Source organism: Mobula hypostoma, chromosome 22, assembly GCF_963921235.1.
Source record: "Mobula hypostoma chromosome 22, sMobHyp1.1, whole genome shotgun sequence".
NCBI classification, from domain to species: Eukaryota; Metazoa; Chordata; class Chondrichthyes; order Myliobatiformes; family Myliobatidae; genus Mobula; species Mobula hypostoma.
This window is the reverse complement of record NC_086118.1, coordinates 53,018,417-53,039,169: the sequence shown is the minus strand read 5'-3', so window position 1 is coordinate 53,039,169 and position 20,753 is coordinate 53,018,417. Positions and strand designations below refer to the sequence as shown.

Genomic DNA, 20,753 nt, shown 5'->3' with positions numbered 1-20,753 from the left:
ATTCCACAAATTCTCCTTCTGCTCACCTCAAAGTAGAAATGTGCTGGGATACAATTCCACAGGTACTGGCAGCTCCCTAGTCCTACTTTCAAGTGGCTTGGGATTGAAGAATCACTTAAAGTAACGATCATCGTAGCATTCCCAGGAAAACTCTGAATTGAAAATGAAGGTATCTTAACCTGCACTCATTTTACATTTTCCTTTTACTGAAAACAAGCAGGAGCACCATTCACTGGTGATTTTTATGAAACATTTTAAGTTTAATATACTGTTTAATTTTTCAATAGGCTCATAAGATGGCTTGGCCCTTCTTGGAACCAGTAGATCCCAATGATGCACCAGATTATTATGGTATCATCAAAGAGCCAATGGGTAAGTACTATATATCTTTTTCAGTTTGACAACGTTTTAAAAAGAAAGTAATGGTGACAATTATGCATGATTTCCTTTGCACAGTTGTCCAGTCACAGCCTTGCCACTTAAGATGGCAGAGTGCTTCATTTTATGGAGAATTGAAGTTGTTATACACAAGTCACTGGATATAAAGCAGTAGTGACAAGGAAGTTAGTTAATTAGCACTGTAGCATAATGGTTAGCACAACGCTTTACAACGCCAGGGATCACTATTCAGTCTTCCATTCCTGCTGCTGTCTGTACGTTCTTCCTGTGACTGCATCGATCTCCTCCGGGTGCTCCGGTTTCCTTCCAAATTCCAAAGATGTATGGTTAAGATTAGTGAGATATGGCATGCTATGTTGGCGCTGGAAAGGTGGCGACACTTCTAGACTGTCCAACAGAATCCTCACTAATTTGATCTGACACACACAACATATTTCGCTCTATGCTTTGATGTACGTATGACAAATAAATCTAATCTTTATCTTTGAAATAGGAGCAGAAGTAGGCCATTAGTCTCTTTAAACTGTTTGTCATTCAGTAAGATCATGGCTAATTTGATCTGAGCATCAAATCCACTCTCCTACCTCTTCCCAATAACTCTTACTGCCTAATACTTCGAGAATCGGTCTGCTTCAACCTTAAAAAGATTCAGTGACTCATTTTCCATGACTGTCTGAACTAGAGAGTACCAGATCTTCTGAGTGATAAAATTCTCCCTTATCACCTTCCAAGTGGACCTCCTGAGTTCAAGATTCCTCTGTGAGGGGATAAAATTCTCTTGGTATCTGTGCTGTTGTAGTCTTTCAGAATATGGCAGAATAAGCAGTGTAGTGGTTAGCATAATGCTATTACTGCCCCTGCAACCCAGTTTCAATTCTACCACTCTCTGTAAGGAGTTTGTACGTTCTCCCATTGGCGCTTAGATTTCCTCTGGGTGCTCGTTTCCTCCCACATTCCAAAGATGTATGGGTTAGTAGGTTAATTGGTCACATGGGTGTAATTGGGTGGCCCAACCACAATGTGCAGATAGGACCTGTTACCATGCTGTCCCTTAAGTAAATAAATATGTATGTTGCTGAACCACATCCTTTGTGCCATAGGTTTCCTCAATTCTGATGTGAATTTGGTTCTAAAAGATTGATTTACCTCATAGATGGACATCGATCAACTCTGTTTTTGTTTTTGAATAGAGCCTGAAAATTGGAAGCCAAAAAAAAAATTATAGAGTAAGGCAAGGTAGTTTCTGGAGCCATGTTCCTGAGGGTAGATGTAACTGAGGTAGTTGGAATTACCATGTACCTAGACAAAATGAAAAGGACATACTTCCCTTACCAGAAAGATCAAAACAAGTGGCAGAGGTTTAAAGTACTTGATGGACGAATTAGGTAAGATTATTTGATTTATTTAGACACCAGTCTGAATTCAAGTCAAGTGAATCCTGTAGTAAGCATTGAAAAATACAAGTTCAACTCATAAATGCCGACAGTGTTGTTAATCCCATTTGCCCATGTTTGGCTCATATCCCTCTAAATCCCTCCTATCCATTACTTATCCAAATGTCTTTTAAATGTTGTTATTGTACCCACTTCAGCCACTTACTCTGGCAGCTCAATCCATGTTTGCACCGTCCTCTCTGTGAAGGTGTTTTCCCTCGGGTGCCAGTGGAACATCTCTCAGCTAGTGCAGTACTTGTACCAGTGCCCTGTAAATTGTAACCCATTTCTCTTAACACCAATCACATTCATTTAATGCTCACATATACTTGGGCACTTCTTCCACTGTGATTTTGATTCTAGAACTAGAGGTCATAGGTTAAGGGTGAAAGATGAAATGTTTAAGGGAAACCTGCGGATGAACTGTTTCACTCAGGGGATGGTGAGAGTGTAGAAGGAGCTTCCAGTGGAAATGGTGGATACAGGTTCAATTTAACACTTAAGAAAAGTTTGGATAAGTAAAAAATGGAAGGATTATGGAGGGCAGGTACAGGTCAATGGGACTAGAGTAGAATAATAGTTTGGGTACAGACTAGATGGGCTGAAGAGCCTGTTTCTGTGCTGTATTGGTGTATGACTCTGATTCTGTCCTGAGTTATTTTACAGACACGAGTGCAGAGGACTAGTTAGCAAAATACTCGCCTGTTGTGGAGTAGATTTTAACTGCCAGAGCAGGTACATGATGAATGGCTGCTATGCAGGCATGATTAAATTAATTTCATGTCTCCTTTGGCAATTATTTTTCCCACATCCCTTTCATCCTTGGATTAAAGTTGTTTGCCATTGCAATGGCAGTTTGAAAGGATTTAATCCAGAGCAAGGAAGAAATCTAGGAAGAACAGTGAGTATGTGTCCAGTCACGAAGCTGATTTGAATGATTGATGAGAACATGGTTTATTCTAGTAGTTTAATAATAGCTTATCGCATTTGCAGTTTATACAGTAATAGTTGTAAATTTACACTATCTTTTGTGATCAGCACTTTGGCTTAAAGTTATGCATGCCCGCCCTCTGTCTCCATTTACTTTCTAAAACTTAATTTGTTTAAGAGCAATCAAAACAAAGCAGGCCGTAAATTACAGACTTGGAAAGCTGCTTGTTTTTGTGTTGATGACAAATAAGGGGTATAAATACCCAGATGAAAGCGGCTCTGTCTCTTGGTCTTTCACACTTTAGTAGCTTTAGTCCCAGGAGTGAGGACTGTTTGAAGGTAGTAGTCAGGGCATGCAATGATAACAATCTTCCTCCACAGGACATTAACCAAGACAAAATTTTAATGTTTCTCACTTAGTACACAAGCATGTGGGAAAACATTTGCTATGGACCAGTTGGTTGAATCAGACTGGTGGACTTTTTAAAGTTCTAAATAACTTCAGACACTTGCCATTTCAACATAAATAGCCTAACAGGTTTTGCTTATTACAAATAATGTGCTTGCAACATTGACCAAATTTATTTTCATATGTTAATCTTCTTGCAAGAAATAAAATTTCCAATGTGTCTTTCACAGTTGAGAATGGGGCTGCTGTGTCTCCACTTTTCTTGATTAGTATCCTTAGCTGGGTTGCCATTCGGTAGTTTCAATTTACAGATAGTGATTTATTTGTAAAACTGTTCATTGTGTTGTCAGGCTTTGATGAGATACTGAGTGCTCCAATGAACTCCAGTGATGATTTACTATTCCAGTCCTCCAGTCCAGTTATTTTCCATCGCCTAGATTTAAACAAAATACCTAGTCTAGTCACGAACTTCACCTTTCATTTTTATCTGAGAAAGTTCATCAATTTGTCAAACTGCCCAAAGAAGCAAGAAAACTCTGGCTGGCATGTGAGCAGATTCAGCTGCCCAGGTGAAGAATAGATTTGGCATTTTCTCCTTCTAAGTTAGGGTTCCCAAACCTGGGGTCCACAAGCCCCTCAATTAATGGTAGGAGTCCATAGCATAAAAAAAAGTTGGGAACCCCTGTTCTAAATAAACTTATTTGACCATTTATAGTTACTTCTCTTGGTACTGCTATTTGCATCATCAGGTGTATTCCAATAGCATTTTTCTAAGCCACCATGATATGATAAGTACATGTAAATATAGACTTAATACTCTGTCTTCATTATCATTTGGGGTTTGTTAGAAATGTATCAGGTTTAGATAAATGTTCTTTAATTTGTTCAGTAATTAAAAATATATACAATTGTTCCTCAGCCCTGTTTGTATTAGCCCAGATTAGGCTCAATCTGACTGCTCACAAAATGGAAAATTATTACAAATTGCACATATTAAGTGGCTGAGGGATCTTTTTCCATTCAGTATCTTGCTGTGACTTGATTCTCATTCTTCAGTGCTATGGGATAAATGCTGCTTGCCCTTCTCTGAGGAGTGTGGGCTTTGAGTGGCCATTAGGCACTGAATGAGGACCTGTCCCCAACATCACTGCCATGAAAAGGCAACTTTCACTATTTTAAATATGTCTGATACTTCAACCTCCATCACATCTCCAACTTCCACACTTGGAGTGTACAGAAAAACACCAAATAGTGGAGGTTGGATGAGTAGCAGCACCCTACAGAACTGTCAGGCGCAATGAAACAAGGTTTGTCCCATCTTATTCAAGATCTGGGAACTGAAATCTCAAACAGCTACTTTGTGTTTTCCTTTCTTGTAAATTGCATAAATGCAGAAAACATATTGCTGAAACTATTGTAAGTATTTTAGTTAAGTTCTTGCTATTCATTGCCACTGCTATTGTTAAAGATTCGAAGAAGACAGTAGGTGGCAATGTAGAGTACTGAAGTATTCTTCACATTTGTGGTCTCTTCCAAAATTTGGGAAATTCATGCTGTATGAATATGGCACAGTAACGTGCAATTAGCATAACGCCTTACAGTAAGATCAGGGCTCGATTCCCACCACTGTCGGTAAAGAGTTTGTATATTCTCCCTGTGACCATATGGGTTTCCTTCAAGTGCTCCAGTTTTCTCCCATATTCCAAAGTCATACAGTTAGGGTTGGTAAGTTGCAGGCACGCTGTGTTGATGTTGGAAGCATGGCAACATTTGTGGGCTGCTCCCAGCACAGCCTTGGACTATGTTGATCATTGCTGCAAATAACACATTTCACTGTATGTTTCAATGTACATGTAATCTCTTTAATCTCTAAATTATAAATGCTTCCTTCCCTCCACCTCTTCATACTGGCTTTTGGTCCCAATCAGATGTTGAGTCTTGATCCAAGATGTCGACTGTTCATTTCCCTCCATAGAAGTTCCTCCAGAGATGTTTGTGTTTCCCCAGTAATACTGCAGTGCATAACTGTTGTTTCTCATTCTGGACACAAGTTGGTGAAGGAGCTGGCTAGTCTGATTACTAATAATTTTGGAGTAAGGTAGTAGCAGATTTAGGACGCTGGTTTAAACCTGAATTTTAAAATCATATTACTGTGTGTCATTGTTTATGCGGTTTGGTTGTACAAGATTTGTTTGTACCACCCATAGTTTCAGAAATTCCATGCTTGAGCGAATTGGGTGTTTAAGTACAGATTTTTCTCCCCATTATGAAAGAACTCATTTTTAATGAAAATCTGCTCAGAGCAGACCAGTACACATGACTCACATGTATGTTTTAAATAAATGCAACATCTCAATCTCTTACATTTCTCAAGCTGATATTTTAGTAGGGAAAGTATTAGATGTTATTATGAAGGGTGTTATACACCTAGGAATAATTCAAACTGATCAACATCGTTTTGTGAAAAGGTACTCATGTTTGACCCATTTATTCATGAATTTGAAGTAGTATCTTAACAGTGGATCAAAAGGAATGGGTGGATGTATTGTGCTTTGATTTCTGGGAGATCTTTGACAAGTTTGCACATCAAACATTGAAGGAGGTAGAAGCTCATGTACAGGAGGTAATGAATAAATATAGATTGAAGATTTCCTGGCTAACGGGAGAGAACAACAGGCAAAATGTGTCTTTGCTAGGTTCAAGATGTAACAAAAGTCACAGCACAGGGATTGATGCTTGGACCTCAATTCGGTCACTGACTTTGATAAAACCTTTAATAAAGCTAAAAGGCAAGGAGGAATGTTGTGAAGAGGATAAAGAGGCTACAGAGAATATAAATAGGTTAAATGAACGAATAATGACCTGGTAAATGGGGTAGAATGTGCAAAGATGTGAAATTGTCCATTTTGACAGAAAAAAAATAATTGTGTAAATGGATATGGAGACAGGGAAAGGGAGCTCAAAAGTGCAAATGGACCTGGGTGGTCAAGTGCTTAATCTGCAAACAAAGCAAATAATTAGGAAAGTTAACCCTGTTATTGTTTGTTGCAAGGAGAATTGAATGCTTAATAAGGGAGGGCATTACTTTGAGTGCTGTGAGTTTTGGAATTCTGTTCATTAGAGGATACTAGCAGATTATTTGTATAATTTTAGGGCAGCAATAGAATCAGAAGTCTCATGAAATTTGTTGTTTTGAGAAGCAGTACAGTGCAATAGATAAAAATTACAATAAGTTGCAAAACTAAATGGTGCAAAAGAAGAATAATGAGGTGGTGTTCATGGATGGTTCAGAAATATGTTGGCAAAGGGGAAGAAGCCATTCCTAAAACATTTGAGTGTTGGTCTTCAGACTTCTGTACCACCACCTCGATGGTAGTCGGAGATTCCTGATAGGCAAGGAGATGAAACATTGTTGTGGGTCATTGTGAAGCGGTATTTCAGACTGCTTCCAGATTTTTAATTATTTAATGAAAATATAACTTATTTTTATTACAGACTTGGCCACCATGGAAGAAAGAGTGCATCATCGATTCTACAAGAAACTGACAGACTTTGTTGGTGACATGACCAAAATCTTTGACAACTGTCGTTATTATAATCCAAGTGATTCACCGTTTTATCAATGTGCAGAGGTTCTAGAATCGTTTTTTGTACAGAAACTGAAGACGTTCAAAGCAAATAGGTAAGACCTGTACCTGTGGTCAGTATGCACAGTGGCTGCTCTTGAGTTTTGGCAAGGGGAAAAAGAATGAAATGGGTTTTCCCTGTATATCAGTGAGACCCAACGAAGATTGGGAGACTGCTTCGCCGAGCACCTACACTCGGTCCGCCAGAAGAAGGGGGATCTCCCAGTGGCCACCCATTTTAATTCCACTTCCCATTCCCATTACGATATGTCAACTCATGGCCTCCTCCACTGTTGTGATGAGGCCACATTCAGGTTAGAGGAACAACAGCTTGTGTTCCATCTGGGTAGCCTCCAACCTGATTGCATGAACATTGATTTCTTCAACTTCCGGTAATTCCGTCCCCTGCCACCCCCCGCCCCCCATTCTCTTACTTTATCTCCTTGCTTGCCCATCATCTCCCTCTGGTGATCTCCTCACTTTTCTTTCTTCCATGGCCTCTGTCCTCTCCTATCAGACTCCTCATTCTCCAGCCCTGTATCTCTTTCACCAATCAACTTCCAGCTCTTTACTTCATCCCTCCCTCTCCCTGTTTCACCTATTACCTTGTGTTTCTCTCTCCCATTCTCCCATCTTTTAAATCTACTCCTCATCTTTTTTGCTCCGGTCCTGCCGAAGGGTCTGGGCCCAAAATATCTTTTCCATAGATGCTGCTTAGCCTGCCGAGTTCCTCCAGCATTTTGTTGTGTTGTTTGGATTTCCAGCATCTGCAGATTTTCTCTTCTTTGAAACAGGTTTTGATTCTGGTTTTCTTTTGTGGCCACTTCACAACCTCTTTGTCAAACCTGAGTTCTCCAACTCAATAACTTTTCTTTCACGAAGGCTGCCTTGCCTCACTACAACATTAACCATCTGCTACTGAAGCTATAATTACATGTGTTTATTATATCTGGACTCAGATTTAACAGTACTTTCTAAATCAGCCACCTATCTTGCACCTACCAAATGCTTCTGTTCTTCCAAAACTACCTCATTCATATCTTGCCAGTCAAGTCCCACATAGTAGTAGTAGTCATAGTCATACTTTATTAATCCAGGGGGAAATTGGTTTTCGTTACAGTTGCTTCATAAGTAGTAATAGGACCATAAATAGTTAAATAGTAATATGTAAATTATGCCAGTAAATTATGAAATAAGTCCAGGACCAGCCTATTGGCTCAGGGTCTCTGACCCTCCAAGGGAGGAGTTGTAAAGTTTGATGGCCACAGGCAGGAATGACTTCCTATGATGCTCAGTGTTGCATCTCAGTGGAATGAGTCTCTGGCTGAATGTACTCCTGTGCCCACCCAGTACATTATGTAGTGGATGGGAGACATTGTCCAAGATGGCATGCAACTTGGACAGCATCCTCTTTTCAGACACCACTGTCAGAGAGTCCAGTTTCATCCTCACAACATCACTGGCCTTAATGAATGAGTTTGTTGATTCTGTTGGTGTCTGCTACCTTCAGCCTGCTGCCCCAGCACACAACAACAAACATAATAGCACTGGCCACCACAGACTCGTAGAACATCCTCAGCATCGTCTGGCAGATGTTAAAGGACCTCAGTGGCCTCAGGAAATAGAGACAGCTCTGACCCTTCTTATAGATAGCCTCAGTGTTCTTTGACCAGTCCAGTTTATTGTCAATTTGTATCCCCAGGTATTTGTAATCCTCCACCATGTCCACATTGTCCCCCTGCATGGAAATAGGGGTCACCGGTACCTTGGCTCTCCTCAGGTCTACCACCAGCTCCTTAGTCTTTTTCACATTAAGCTGCAGATGATTCTGCTCACACCATGTGACAAAATTTCCTACTGTAGCCCTGTACTCAACCTCATCTCCCTTATTGATGCATCCAACTATGGCAGAGTCATCCGAAAACTTCTGAAGATGACAAGACTGTGCAGTAGTTGAAGTCCGCATCATCACCTCAGTAATTCGCATGCAATAATATTTCACTTTTAAAAGTTTTCAAATCCCTCCACAACACCTCTCTGAGAGCCTCCATCTATCTGCAAAACAACATTGTGTTGTCTATCCCCAACTACATTTGCCGCAGGATTATGTTGTACAGTCTTAAACTCTAGGTGGTGTGGATGTGAAGAGGATGTTCCCTATAGTTGGGGAGTCTGAGGGCACAGCTTCAGAATACAAGGATGTCCCTTTAGAATAGAAATGAGGAATTTCTTTAGATGGGGGTGTGGGGGTGGAATCTGTGAAATTCATTGCCTTGGATGGCTGTGGAGGCCAAGTTGTTGGGTATATTTAAAGCAGAGGTTGATAGGTTCTTGATTAATAAGAAAATCAAAGGCTAAGGGGAGAAGTTGGAAGAATGCGGTTGAATTGGATAATAAATTGGCCATGATGGAGTGGTGGAGCAGACTCAATTAGCCGAATGTCCTAATTCTGCTCTTGTGTCTTATGGCCTCTGAAATTCCCTCCAGTCTTCATCTTTTATTCCCCCTTTAAAACCCTTGAATAAGCCTCTTTGTTTAAGCTTGCGTGTTTGATTGTGATTATGCTGTGAGCTAACTTTGTCAATTTTCTATAATAAAGGTGCTAAGTAAATATGCCGATATAAAATAACATTATTTCTTGGATTTCAACTGTAACTACATGAAAATTACATGTAATTATGTTTTCATCCTTGTGTGCAATTCCTCCCCTCCACTTGCTTGTCTAAATTTATTGCTAGAGCAGAACCAGATGCTTGCATGTTACTTGAATATGAGGAGGGGGAAAAATAACAATTACTAAAGTATGAATTATTTTTCATGTAAGGAAATATTTTTCTTGGAAAATTATTTTTTTAAATGTAGTAGATTGTTTACTCTCTTCCAAAGTTCAAAGTAAGTTTATTATCGAAGTATGTACACGTCATCATATACTACTTTGAGATTCATTTTCTTGAAGGCATTTGCAGGGGGGAAGAAAGCAATAGAATTTATGGAGAACTGTACATTTTTTTAAATTTCCAAAATTCATTATAGATGCTGCCCGTCTTGCTGAGTTCCTCCAGCAAGGTTTCCAGCATCTGCAGAAGCTCTTGTATATAAATTATTTTAATGTAATTATTTGCCTGTTTGTACATTCTGTGGATTAGAAAACTTTGCTGTTGAGTTATTGGCTACTGTTCTGTGGTTATAAGAATACTGAAATATTACCTTCTCCATTCCATAGGTCTCATTCCTAACAAATTACACTCTACTGCGTAGACTGCAGCACTCTCTAGACTTCAAACAACAAGGAACAATATCGTACAAAGCATGAATGACAGGATCCGTATCCAGAACGCAGCGAGAAGTTGATGCCACCAGAGGCAGATATACTTATTCAGGTCTCCCTGACTGACTGACCTTAACCAGCACTGTTGTTCAAGCACCAATCAGTTACCTGAATTGGATGAAGCCCCATTTTGTTTGTTAGAAGTTCAAAGGGAGAGATTAAAAGAAGAGGAGAAGGAAGGAAATTAGAAATAAGCAAACCACCTTTTACCAGCCCTATCGACTTTGCAACCTCCTCATATGGCATTAGGTGGGAGGCACGATGCATCCTGCCCATTCTTGTCATTACAAGGGGCTGGCTTCAGTTTTCCCAGCGAAATTCATCACCACAGTTCTTCAGTGAAGAAGCTGGCTGCAAGCTGTCTTTAATGAAACAAACGTGTTTAAGTTTGACAGCTGTATTTATTTATTACTGAGAAAAGATGAAGCTTTCTTTTTTAGAATCTGCTGCCCTTGTTTGTCAACTAATTATGTGCTTTTTTTTCCTATTGATATAAAAAGACCTCACTTGCAGATAAGCTGGTCTTTTTTATGTAATTGCTGTAGGTAACGGTGAGTGATAAACCCTTGTTCCTTTCTTTCATTGAAAGGAGTCATTTCACATACACATGCACGCACACACACAATGTACACGCTGACACACGTGAGCACAGTGAAATGGGATCCAACCAGATGTTTCTTTTGCTAACCGATCTGACCGTGGTGGAGCTCCGTGTGGCTGAGTGGGCAACAGCATTGACACCTTCCAGATCGACTGCCCGCGTTGGTGAAGGGAAAGCACCAGAAAACTGTCAATCACTCTACAGAAATTTGTTAGACTGAAACAGTGTGTACTGAAGATATCTTGTATGTAAACATTTTGTCAGATGCTGATTTTTTTTGTTTCTTTTTTGTATTAAGGTTCAGAAATATTGATGTATATGAAAACAATAAATGGAGGAAACCATTATCTCCCACAGAGAAAATCCACAAGTGTTTCTGTATGTGCTTAAAATGACCCATTTGTGAGACTTCAGGTCTCCCAAGAATTCTAACTAAAGAAACAATATTTGGAAAAGGTGTAAGGACACTTTAAGTTTGAAATGCTGCATATTGTATGCATTTGTATTGAGTTTTAAAATAAGGGGGAGCTATGGACTAACTCTCTAGAGTTGTGAAATACTGCATATCTCATCACCACATCACAGTATTTCTGTACTATTTATTCATATCCACGAACTTATTCGTTTGAGTAATGTTGCAAAAAAAAATCTTTCCTACCTGTAGGCAATAGATTGCTATCTATGTTTTTAACAGATTGTGGCGACTATGAAGAGTAATTCTTTTGTACTTGATAGGACATTTCATCCTAGACAATAAAGTAATGTTTTTGACATCAACCTTGGTGTCATCTTTTTATCAAGTTAGAAGAAAACATCTCTGGAGTTTTTTTTTTTGCCATTAGTTCATTTTTATACCTGACAGTTTGGTGAAAAAAAATTACTTTTTGGTTGTGTGGCCGGACTGTGGCCTTGGAAGAGATTATTAAAAATTTGAGGTCAGTTCCCCTGAGTAACATGGTAAATTGCTCCGTTTTAGAATGATGAGAAACTTTTCTTGCTACCTCTATGTGTTTCTTTGAGCACAAGCATCAAGTTATTTATATTTCAATTTTTAAAAACTTGTAAGAAGAAATTGCTGTGACACATCTGATGTCATAATCAACAAGCGGTGATGCTGAAGTGGACAGTAGAAACTCTCCAGGTTGCTTTCCTTCTGCGCTTGTGTTTGAAGTTTTAAGGAAAAGATGGGAATTGAAATTGCCATTAAAATATTTCTCCAAATTCCTCTGCAAATTGAACCCAGCTGAACTGAACGTGAACAGTTTTACAAATGGACTTGGTAATCTGGAGTAAGGGACCTGAAAGCAAAATACACCATGATGTTTGTCTGTAATGGTGGTTGTGAATAGTCTCAGGCTTGGCTGTGATGTGCTTCACGGATACACTATTCAAATAAAGTGACCCAGGAACTCCAGTTCCCTCAGCAGCTCACTCATAGTTAGATAGCGAAGCGCTCAAAATGCATGCTTCATTCCACCCCAGCGTAAGTATTTAATTTAAGTTTATTGTCATCTGATTGTATATTTATACAACCAAATGAAACAGTGTTCCTCCAGACCTTAGTGCACCCACAAAACATGTATCACACACAGCACATATGTTTTATTAACTTGTATGTAGTAATATTTTGTTTTAAATAGTAAATGGGGCTGTGTTCAAAAACATTTTAACCTTTGGAGTTATTTTTTGCAGACATACACCTATTCTGATGATCATGCCCAGGCTTCCCGTAGGAGGCAATGCATGTTGGTGCCCTTTGCATTGCTACTTGCTGACTTGAAGATCCAGTATGGTAAGTTTAATTGCATCATAAGTTTATACACAAATAGAAATTGAAATGAATAAACTCTTCTCGGATGTCCAGCGAGATATAGGTATCAATTTTAATCGATGTTTCGATGACAAACTCTTCAAACTTCATCAGGGATGATGCCTGGGCATGTCAAGTCAATTAGTATTGATATGTTTGATACTCTCCTTCATTTGACCCATTTATAATTACTCTTTTGAACCAGGAACATAATTTAACATTTTAAAGACACACAAGAATTTTGTTTTGGTTTTCTGAAAGAAAGCTTTGACCTCCGTATGATTCCATATCTCAAGGGCACACACCAGCAGAAGACCATGTTCCTTCCTGTACTTAAACTGGCCACTGAGTGCAGATTAAGACAATCTCAAATAAATTTTATTTCAATTTTTCTACATTAGAGCCCCAATATAATCTGCTTTGAAATAAATTCCTACACCCAAAGTGACAGGACCAAAATGTTCATTCAAAGTATTCCTCTACATGAGTGGAATAAAATGGAAATTGGAACCACTAAGTCCTGATGAAGGGTTGTGGCCCAAAATGTCAACTGTTTACTCTTTTCCATAGATGCTGCCTGTTTGTGTGTGTGTTGCTTGGAAACAGTGTTTAATCTGTTCGGGTGATCTTGAGCTTCCGGTTGCCCATCTCTTTAATTGTTCATCCTATTCACTTTCACTAATTACACTGTTCTAATGCAGCTCAATCTAAGTAGAAGGAATAGCACCTCATCTTTCAACTCGGCAGGTAACAGCTGTCAACACTGAATTCAACAGTTCCGCATAACCGGTTTGGCCCATTTGTGACAGTAAGCTGAAGGATCATCAACCCCATAACAGGTCATCGAGGTACAACAAGGTAAAACAATGACAATGCAGAATAAAGTGCGATAGCTACAGAGAGTGCAGTGTTGGGTGATTGGCATGGGAGCGTAGCAGTTAGTGTAACACCAGCAGTCCTGCTTCAGTTCCGTTACTGTCTGTAAGGAGTTTGTACTTCATGTGACCTCATGGGTGCCCTGGGGTGCTTCAGTTTCCTCCCACATTCCAAAAGGGTACCGGTTAGAAAGTTAATTGGACACCTGAGTGTAATTGAGCAGTGTGGGCTCGTTGGGCCGGAAAGGTAAGATACTGTGCTGTATCTCTAAATTTAAAAAAATAAAATAAATAAGGTGCAAGATCATGTGAGGTAGATTGTGGGGTAACATCATAATTGGTTATTATCTGAAAGTCTAGTAACAACAGGGTAGAATCAGAGTGTTGAGTGCAGGCAGTGGATGTTATGTTGAAGTTGTACGAGACATCGGTGAGGCCTAATTTGGAGGATTGTATGCAGTTCTGGTCACCTATCTACAGGAAGGATATCAGTAAGATTGAGAGTGTACAGAGAAAATTTACAACAGGGATGTTGCCAGAACTTGAGGACTTCAGTTATTGGAAACTTTATTTCCTAGAGCATAGAAGAATGAGGGGATAGACCTATACAGAATTATGAGGGCTGCAGATGTGGTGGATGCCAATGGTCTTTTCCCACTGTGAGAATAGAACTACAGGTCAGGTTAAGGATGAAATCAGAGGGTGGTGTGAGTGTGCAACAAGCTGCCAGCGGAAAAGGTGGATGTGGGTTTAATTATAACGTTTAAGGGACGTTTTGGATAAGTACTGCGCAAGGATGGCAGGGGTATGGAGGATTATAGAACAGCTGCAGGTTGATGGGGCTAGAACAAATAACTGTACAGCACTGACAGGATGGGCCAAAGACCCTGCATCTGTGCAGTGCTCTGACTCTAGAAGCTGTCCTTGAACCTGGTAGTATGTGCTTTCAAGGTTTTGTATCTTCTGCCCAATGGAAGAAGGGAGAAGAGAGAATTCCTCGGGTGGGTGGGGTCTTTGATTATGCTGGCTGCTTTACTGAGGTAGAAAGAAATAGTCACAAAAGCTGCAATGGTTGAGGAGAGATATCAAGCGCAATTGGTGATGGACAATAAATGTTAATCTCACCCTCGACACGCTTGCTCAATTAATAAAGTGATGAAGAGACAGAATTTAACAGCATGGGGGTGATGCCGGAAGTGGATCAAGCCGTACCTGGAGAACCACAGAAATTCTGGTTCAGCGTGTTATGTGATAGTACAACAGAGATTTCTGAGAAGTTGGAAAGGGACTAACACTAACCTTACAAATGAGGGAAGGTTAGATTGGTTTTGTTTTCTTTAGATCTTTGCTGAAGTAAGAGTTGAGTTTTGAAATTTAATTGTGAAAGTTCAATTGAAGATTGAAGGGTCTGCATCTCAATGCCTGAAGTTAGTGATCCTCAGTGGATTTTAGTTGTATCTGCATTTGGACTTTCGGTTTCTATGGCCAACATAGTAATGGAACAAGAGCTGAAAAGTGGCCCATATTTCACTATCCCTTTCCTGCCCATGTTCCTTTTAAATATTTAATCTGCCTCTACCACTGGAACCCGTTACTTATCCTCTGTGTGGAACAACTTGCGCCTCAGTCTTGCACTTTTCATCATCTAATGCAGTTCCCACAAATTGTTCGATTTTTTTGAGCCTTAAAACTTGACATGATAAGGTTTGTACATTATCTTCTGATATCAAGTTGGTGATCCTTAGCCATTTCTGTTTAGGATTTTATCACCACTCTCAGTACGTGGCCAAAGTAAAATAACAGACGCAAAATGCTCAAGGAACGTGGTAGGTCAGGCAGCATCTATGGAGAGGATGAAAGAGCCAATATTTCAGGCTGAAGCCTGACATTGGGACTGTTAATTATTAATGTATATGTATTTTATACTCATATTTTATTCATAGTATGAATAATTATGATTCACTAATGCAGAGTTTTTTAATTCCTTTTCTGTGCTGGCGGGAGTTGATAATGTTAAATAAGGGAGTGATTTGGCTCTAGTTCCTGGCTTTGATCCACTGAGAAATCCAAATGGGTAGAGGTTGAATGAGAATCCAGATTCTCTAATCCTCCTTGCTTCACAGGAGTTTGCAAACAATGATTCGTTTTGTGTGGAAGATTCTTTCCCTTTTAATTATTAACCTATTTTGCTAGTTAATAAAACATTCTCAAAATGAATAAATTCTGCTTTGATCATGTTTTCCCTCACTGATCTCCAAATATCTATCTGACTGAATTAAATTTCTCCTTTATCTCCCACACTCGCTCATCATCCCTGATGAGTCTGTTCCTTGTCGACACACAATTGCTTGTACCTTCATTCCTCAAATGCCAATGTGGACCTGCTACAGTAGTTGCTGCTGTCATGTGTGACAACACATGCAGGCTCCCCCCAGCAAGTCCTTGAGCGTGTCAATTGTTACTGCAAATCATGGATGTCACTGTATGTTTCAATCTACAGTTGACGAATAAATCTGGATATTAATTTTAATCTGAAATCATTCCAGGAACGGGAAAATAGTTAATGGAAAGGTACATTAGATTACTCTATAAGACGCAATACTAGTGCGAGATTAGAAAGAGTATCCTGAAACAATAATGCATTGTGAGGAGATTTGGCCAAGTTATGGTGTACATATGGAAGCAGATTTCAGTAACTTTTAATGTCTCTGGAGAAGCGTGGTTTCATTTCTAGTCACTTTGTTATCGGAAAGTAAAGTAGAAGTGCTTAGCACAAACAAATGCATTAAAAGTGTGAAGTAATTCACTTTGGAAAGTCAAACTTGAAGGCAGAGTACAGGGTTAATGGCATCTTTCCCTGCCTTAACAGAGTTCCTCTTGTCCTCACCTACCACCTCATGAGCCTCCACTTTCAACACATTCTCTGCAACTTCCACCATCTTCAATGGGATCCTACCACCAAACACATCTTTACCTCCCTTCCCCCCCACGTTCTGCATTCCACAGGGATCACTCCCTCCATGATTCCCTTGTACTAGGGTATTCCTCCCCAATAATCCCCCTTCCCAACACTTATCCTGGCAAGTGGCCAAAGTGCTACACTTGCCCATTCACCTGCTCCCTCACCTCCATTCAGGGCCCCAAACAGTCGGTCCTTCTAGGTAAGGCAGCATTTCACTGCCAATCTGCTGGGGTTGTTTATTGTATCCAGTGCTCCTGATGCGGCTTCCTCTACATTGGTGAGACCCGTTGTAAATTGGGGGACCACTTTGTCAAGCACCTCCGTTCCATCCACCAAAAGTGGAATTTCCCGTTGGCCAACCATTTAAACACCTATCCTCATTCCTGTTCCGACATGTCAGTCCAGAGTCTCCTCTTTTTGCCATGATGAGGCCACTCACAGTCCGGAGGAGCAACACCTCATATTCCATCTAGGTAGCCTCCAACCTGATTGTATGAATATTGATTTTTCCTTCCAGTAAAAAAAAATTGCTCCCCCTTCTCTCTCTCTCTCTCTCCTATTCTCCAGTCTTGTCTCTAGCTTGGTATCCTCACCTGCCTATCACCTCCTCCTACCTTTTCTCCCATGGCCCACTCTCCTCTCCTATCAGATTCCTTCTTCTCCAGCCCTTTAACTTTCCCAACTACCTGGCTTCACCTATCACCTTCCAGCTTGTTCTCCTTCCCCTCCTCCCCCTTCTTATTTTGGCACTTCCTTCTTCCTTTCCATCCTGAAGAAGGGTCTTGAGGTGAAACATTGACTGTTATTCATTTTCCATAGATGCTACCTGACCTCCTGAGTTTCTCCAGCATTTTGTGTGTTGCTCTGGACTTCCAGCATCTGCAGTATCTCTCAGCTGTGTGGAGAGGAAATCTTGGGGTTTATGTTCAAAGGATCGTTTTTTTATCAAAGTAGGTATCCATATACTACTCTGAGATTCGTCTTCTCCAGGCAGCCATGAAACAAAGAACATGGAAGGTCATTCAGAGAGAAACATCAACCCCTTCCCCATACAAAAAAGAACAGCATCGCGATCATTAACCCCTAAAACCCCTGCCTTCGCACAAAACAGAACAAGAACGGCGACCCCCAAAAGCCCCCCTGCACAAAACAAGAATATCGACAACCAAACCCCCAATCCCCACACAAAAAACTAACAACGCAGCAAGAGCATCAACTCCCAAACCTCTCCCCGCGCACAACAAAACAGAAAGGAACAGGGAGGGTATGGAATATAAAAACCTAAGCTTGAAAAAGTCCACAGTCCATTAATACAATAGTCCAATCCGTAACGCAGAACCACGGTAACATCCTCCTTCTTCGAAAGAGAGAGACGCCGCACGACTGCAGAGAGGTCTACCTGCCTACCACAATGCGCCACACAGCACTAGGCCGCTCACAGACTCCTTCTCCGACAGCAATCAAAAGGAAGGCAGTCAGTGCTGAGCTCTCACTTGCCTTCCACATTCACCTCGATGTCTCAATCTTCCTTAACACTTCAATCGGTGATTAATGGACGCTCCAAACAGCTAAATAGAGTCGGACATCAGCTCCATTTGAACGTGAATAGTTCCCTCACAGTTGTGGTGCAAATTGATAGGTTGGTTCAGAAGGTGTATGGTGTGTGGGCCTTCATTAGTCAGAGGAGTAAGTTAAGAGTCACAAAGTAATATTGCAACTTTATAAAATCCTGTTCAACCTCGCTTGGAGTATTTGTCTCACCTCATTATAGGAATATTTAGAAAGAGCGCAGAGGATATTTACCACGATCCTGCCTGGATTAGAGAACATGTCTTCGATAGAGTAAGCTGGGGCTTTTCTTTTTGGTGACTTCAAAGTAAATTTATTATCCAAGTACACAGAGTATTGTGCAAAGGTCTCAGGTACATATACCTAGGGAGCCTAAGACTTTTGCACAATACTGTAGTGATTTTATGTATTGCATTGTACTGCCACAAGAAAAAACAGATTTCACAATATGTATGAGTGATCATAAGATCATTTATTTATTATTATTTTTATTTTTTCTTCTATATTATGTATTGCATTGAACTGCTGCTGCTAAGTTAACAAATTTCACGACATATGCCAGTGATAATAACCCTGATTCTGATATGATACAGGAGCAGAATTAGGTCATTTGGCTCATCATCAAGTCTTCTTTACTATTTCATCATTGCTAATCCAATTTTCCTCTCAGCCCCAATCTCCTGCCTTCTCTCCATATCCCTTCCTGCCCTGACTAGTCAAGAATCTATTAACCTCTGCCTTAAATATACATAAAGTCTTGGCCTCCACTACTGCTTGTGGCAAAGAATAATACAGATTCACTACTCTCTAAAGAAATTCTTCCTCATCTCTGTTCTAAAAGAATACTCCTCTATTCTGAGGCTGTGTCCACCAGTCCTAGACTCTACCACCATAGGAAGCATCCTCTCCATGTCCACTCTTATCAAGGCTTTACACCATTCACGAGGTTTCAATGAGGTCATCCCTCATTCTTCTGAATTCCAGTGCCATCAAGTGCTCTTCATATGACAAGTGATTCAATCCTGGAATCATTTTCATGAACCTCCTTGAACCCTCTCTAGTTTCAGTACATCCTTTCTAAGATAAGGCGCCCAAAACTGCTCCCAATATTCCAGGTGAGGCCTCGCCAGTGCTTTAAAGAGCCTCAGCATTGCATCCCTTATATTCTAGCCCCCTTGAAATGAATGCTAATGTTGCATTTGCCTTCCTTACCACAGACTCAACCTGAAAATTAATCTTTAGAGAATCTTGCACAAGGACTCCCAAGTCCTTTTGCGTCTGTTTTTTTTGTATTTTCGCTCCATTTAGAAAATAGTCAACATTTCAATTTCTTCTACCAAAGTATGTGACCATATATTTCCCGCCACTGTATTCCATCTGCTACCTCTTTGCCCATGATGATAAACCTGATTCTGATGTGAGTCTCTTGTGGACTGAGAGTGGAGAGGGGAAATCATGGTTGCGAAAAGGGAGAGGGGAGGGAGCGGAAAAGTCCTGAGACTTCTGTACCACCTTCCTGATGGCAGCAGTGAGAAGGGAGCATGACCTTAGTGGTGGAGGTGCTTGATGAAGGATGCGGCTTTCCTGCAACTCCTTTCCTTTAACTCCGTGTAAATATGCTCATTGGTGGGGAGGTCTTTACCCATGATGGACTGGGCTGTAACGACTACATTTTTTTTAAACTTTCAAGGGCATTGGTATTTTCATACCAAGCTGTGACGTAGCCTGTCATTATACCCTCCACTGCAGATTTATGGAAGTTTGTCAAAGTTTTAGATGTCATGCTGAATCTTCGCGAACTTCTAAGGAAGTAGAGGTGCTGCTGTGATTTCTTTGTAATTGCACATGTGCTGGGCCCAGGACAGAGCCTCTGAAATAATAACTTAAAAGAATTTAAAGTTGCTGACTCTCCACCTCTGATCCCTCAATGAGGACTGGCTCACAGACCTCCAGTTCTGTCCTCTTGAAATCTATAATCAGCTTTCTCGTCTTGCTGGCGTTGAGTGAAAAGCTGTTGCTTTGGCACCACTCAGCCAGATTTTCAGTCTCTCTACTTTATGCTGATTTGATTCAGCCAACAACAGGGGTGTTGTCAGCAGATTTAAATATGGTATTGGAGCTGTGCATAGCCACAGAGTCATAGGCATCAAGCAGATAGAGTCGGGGGCTAAGCACACAGCCTTGTGGTACACCGGTGCTGATAGAGATTGTGGAGGAGATGGTGTTGCCAGTCTAAATTGACTAGGGTCTGCAAGTGAGGAAATCAAGGATCCAATTCCACAAGGTGGTGTTGAGGCCTAGGTCTTGAAGCTTATTAATTAGTTCTGATAGAGGTTATAAGATGATAAGAGGCATAGATAGAGTGGATGGCCAGGGGCTTTTTTTACCAGGGTGGAAATGGCTAATATGAGAAGGTGTAACTTTTTAAGATGTTTGGAGGGAAGTACTGGGGTAAAGTCAGGGGTAGGTGTTTTTAACACAGAAGGTGGTGAGTGCATGGAATATGCTGCCAGAGGTGGTGGTAGAGGCAATTACCATCACCATCATTATGTACCGTATCGTATGATGTGGGTAATTGTTGTCTTTGACTATAATTGTACTTGCAAATTCTACGGAAGTGGTTTACTATTGCTGCCTTCTGGATAGTGTCTTTACAAGATGGGTGACCTCAGCCATTATCACTCCTCAGAGATTATCTGCTTGGTGTCAGTGATCGCATAATCTGGACCCGTGATACGCACCGGCTGCTCATACGACCATCCACCACCTCCTCCCATGGCTTCATGTGACCCTGATCAGTGGGGGCTAAGC

General features: G+C 40.5%; 1 protein-coding gene across 11 annotated transcripts in view; it reads left to right on the top strand.

The window, feature by feature from the left end:
* Window positions 1-11,506, top strand: part of bptf (bromodomain PHD finger transcription factor) — a 177,377-nt gene extending 165,871 nt beyond the window's left edge. For all 11 annotated transcript variants that reach the window (XM_063030610.1, XM_063030608.1, XM_063030609.1 and 8 more), the window contains 3 exons: window positions 288-372; window positions 6,667-6,853; window positions 10,021-11,506. In XM_063030610.1, the coding sequence (XP_062886680.1) occupies window positions 288-372; window positions 6,667-6,853; window positions 10,021-10,033 (285 nt within the window). In that variant the 3' untranslated portion in view covers window positions 10,034-11,506. The remainder of the gene's footprint in view (window positions 1-287; window positions 373-6,666; window positions 6,854-10,020) is intronic.
* Window positions 11,507-20,753: the final 9,247 nt, after the last annotated feature.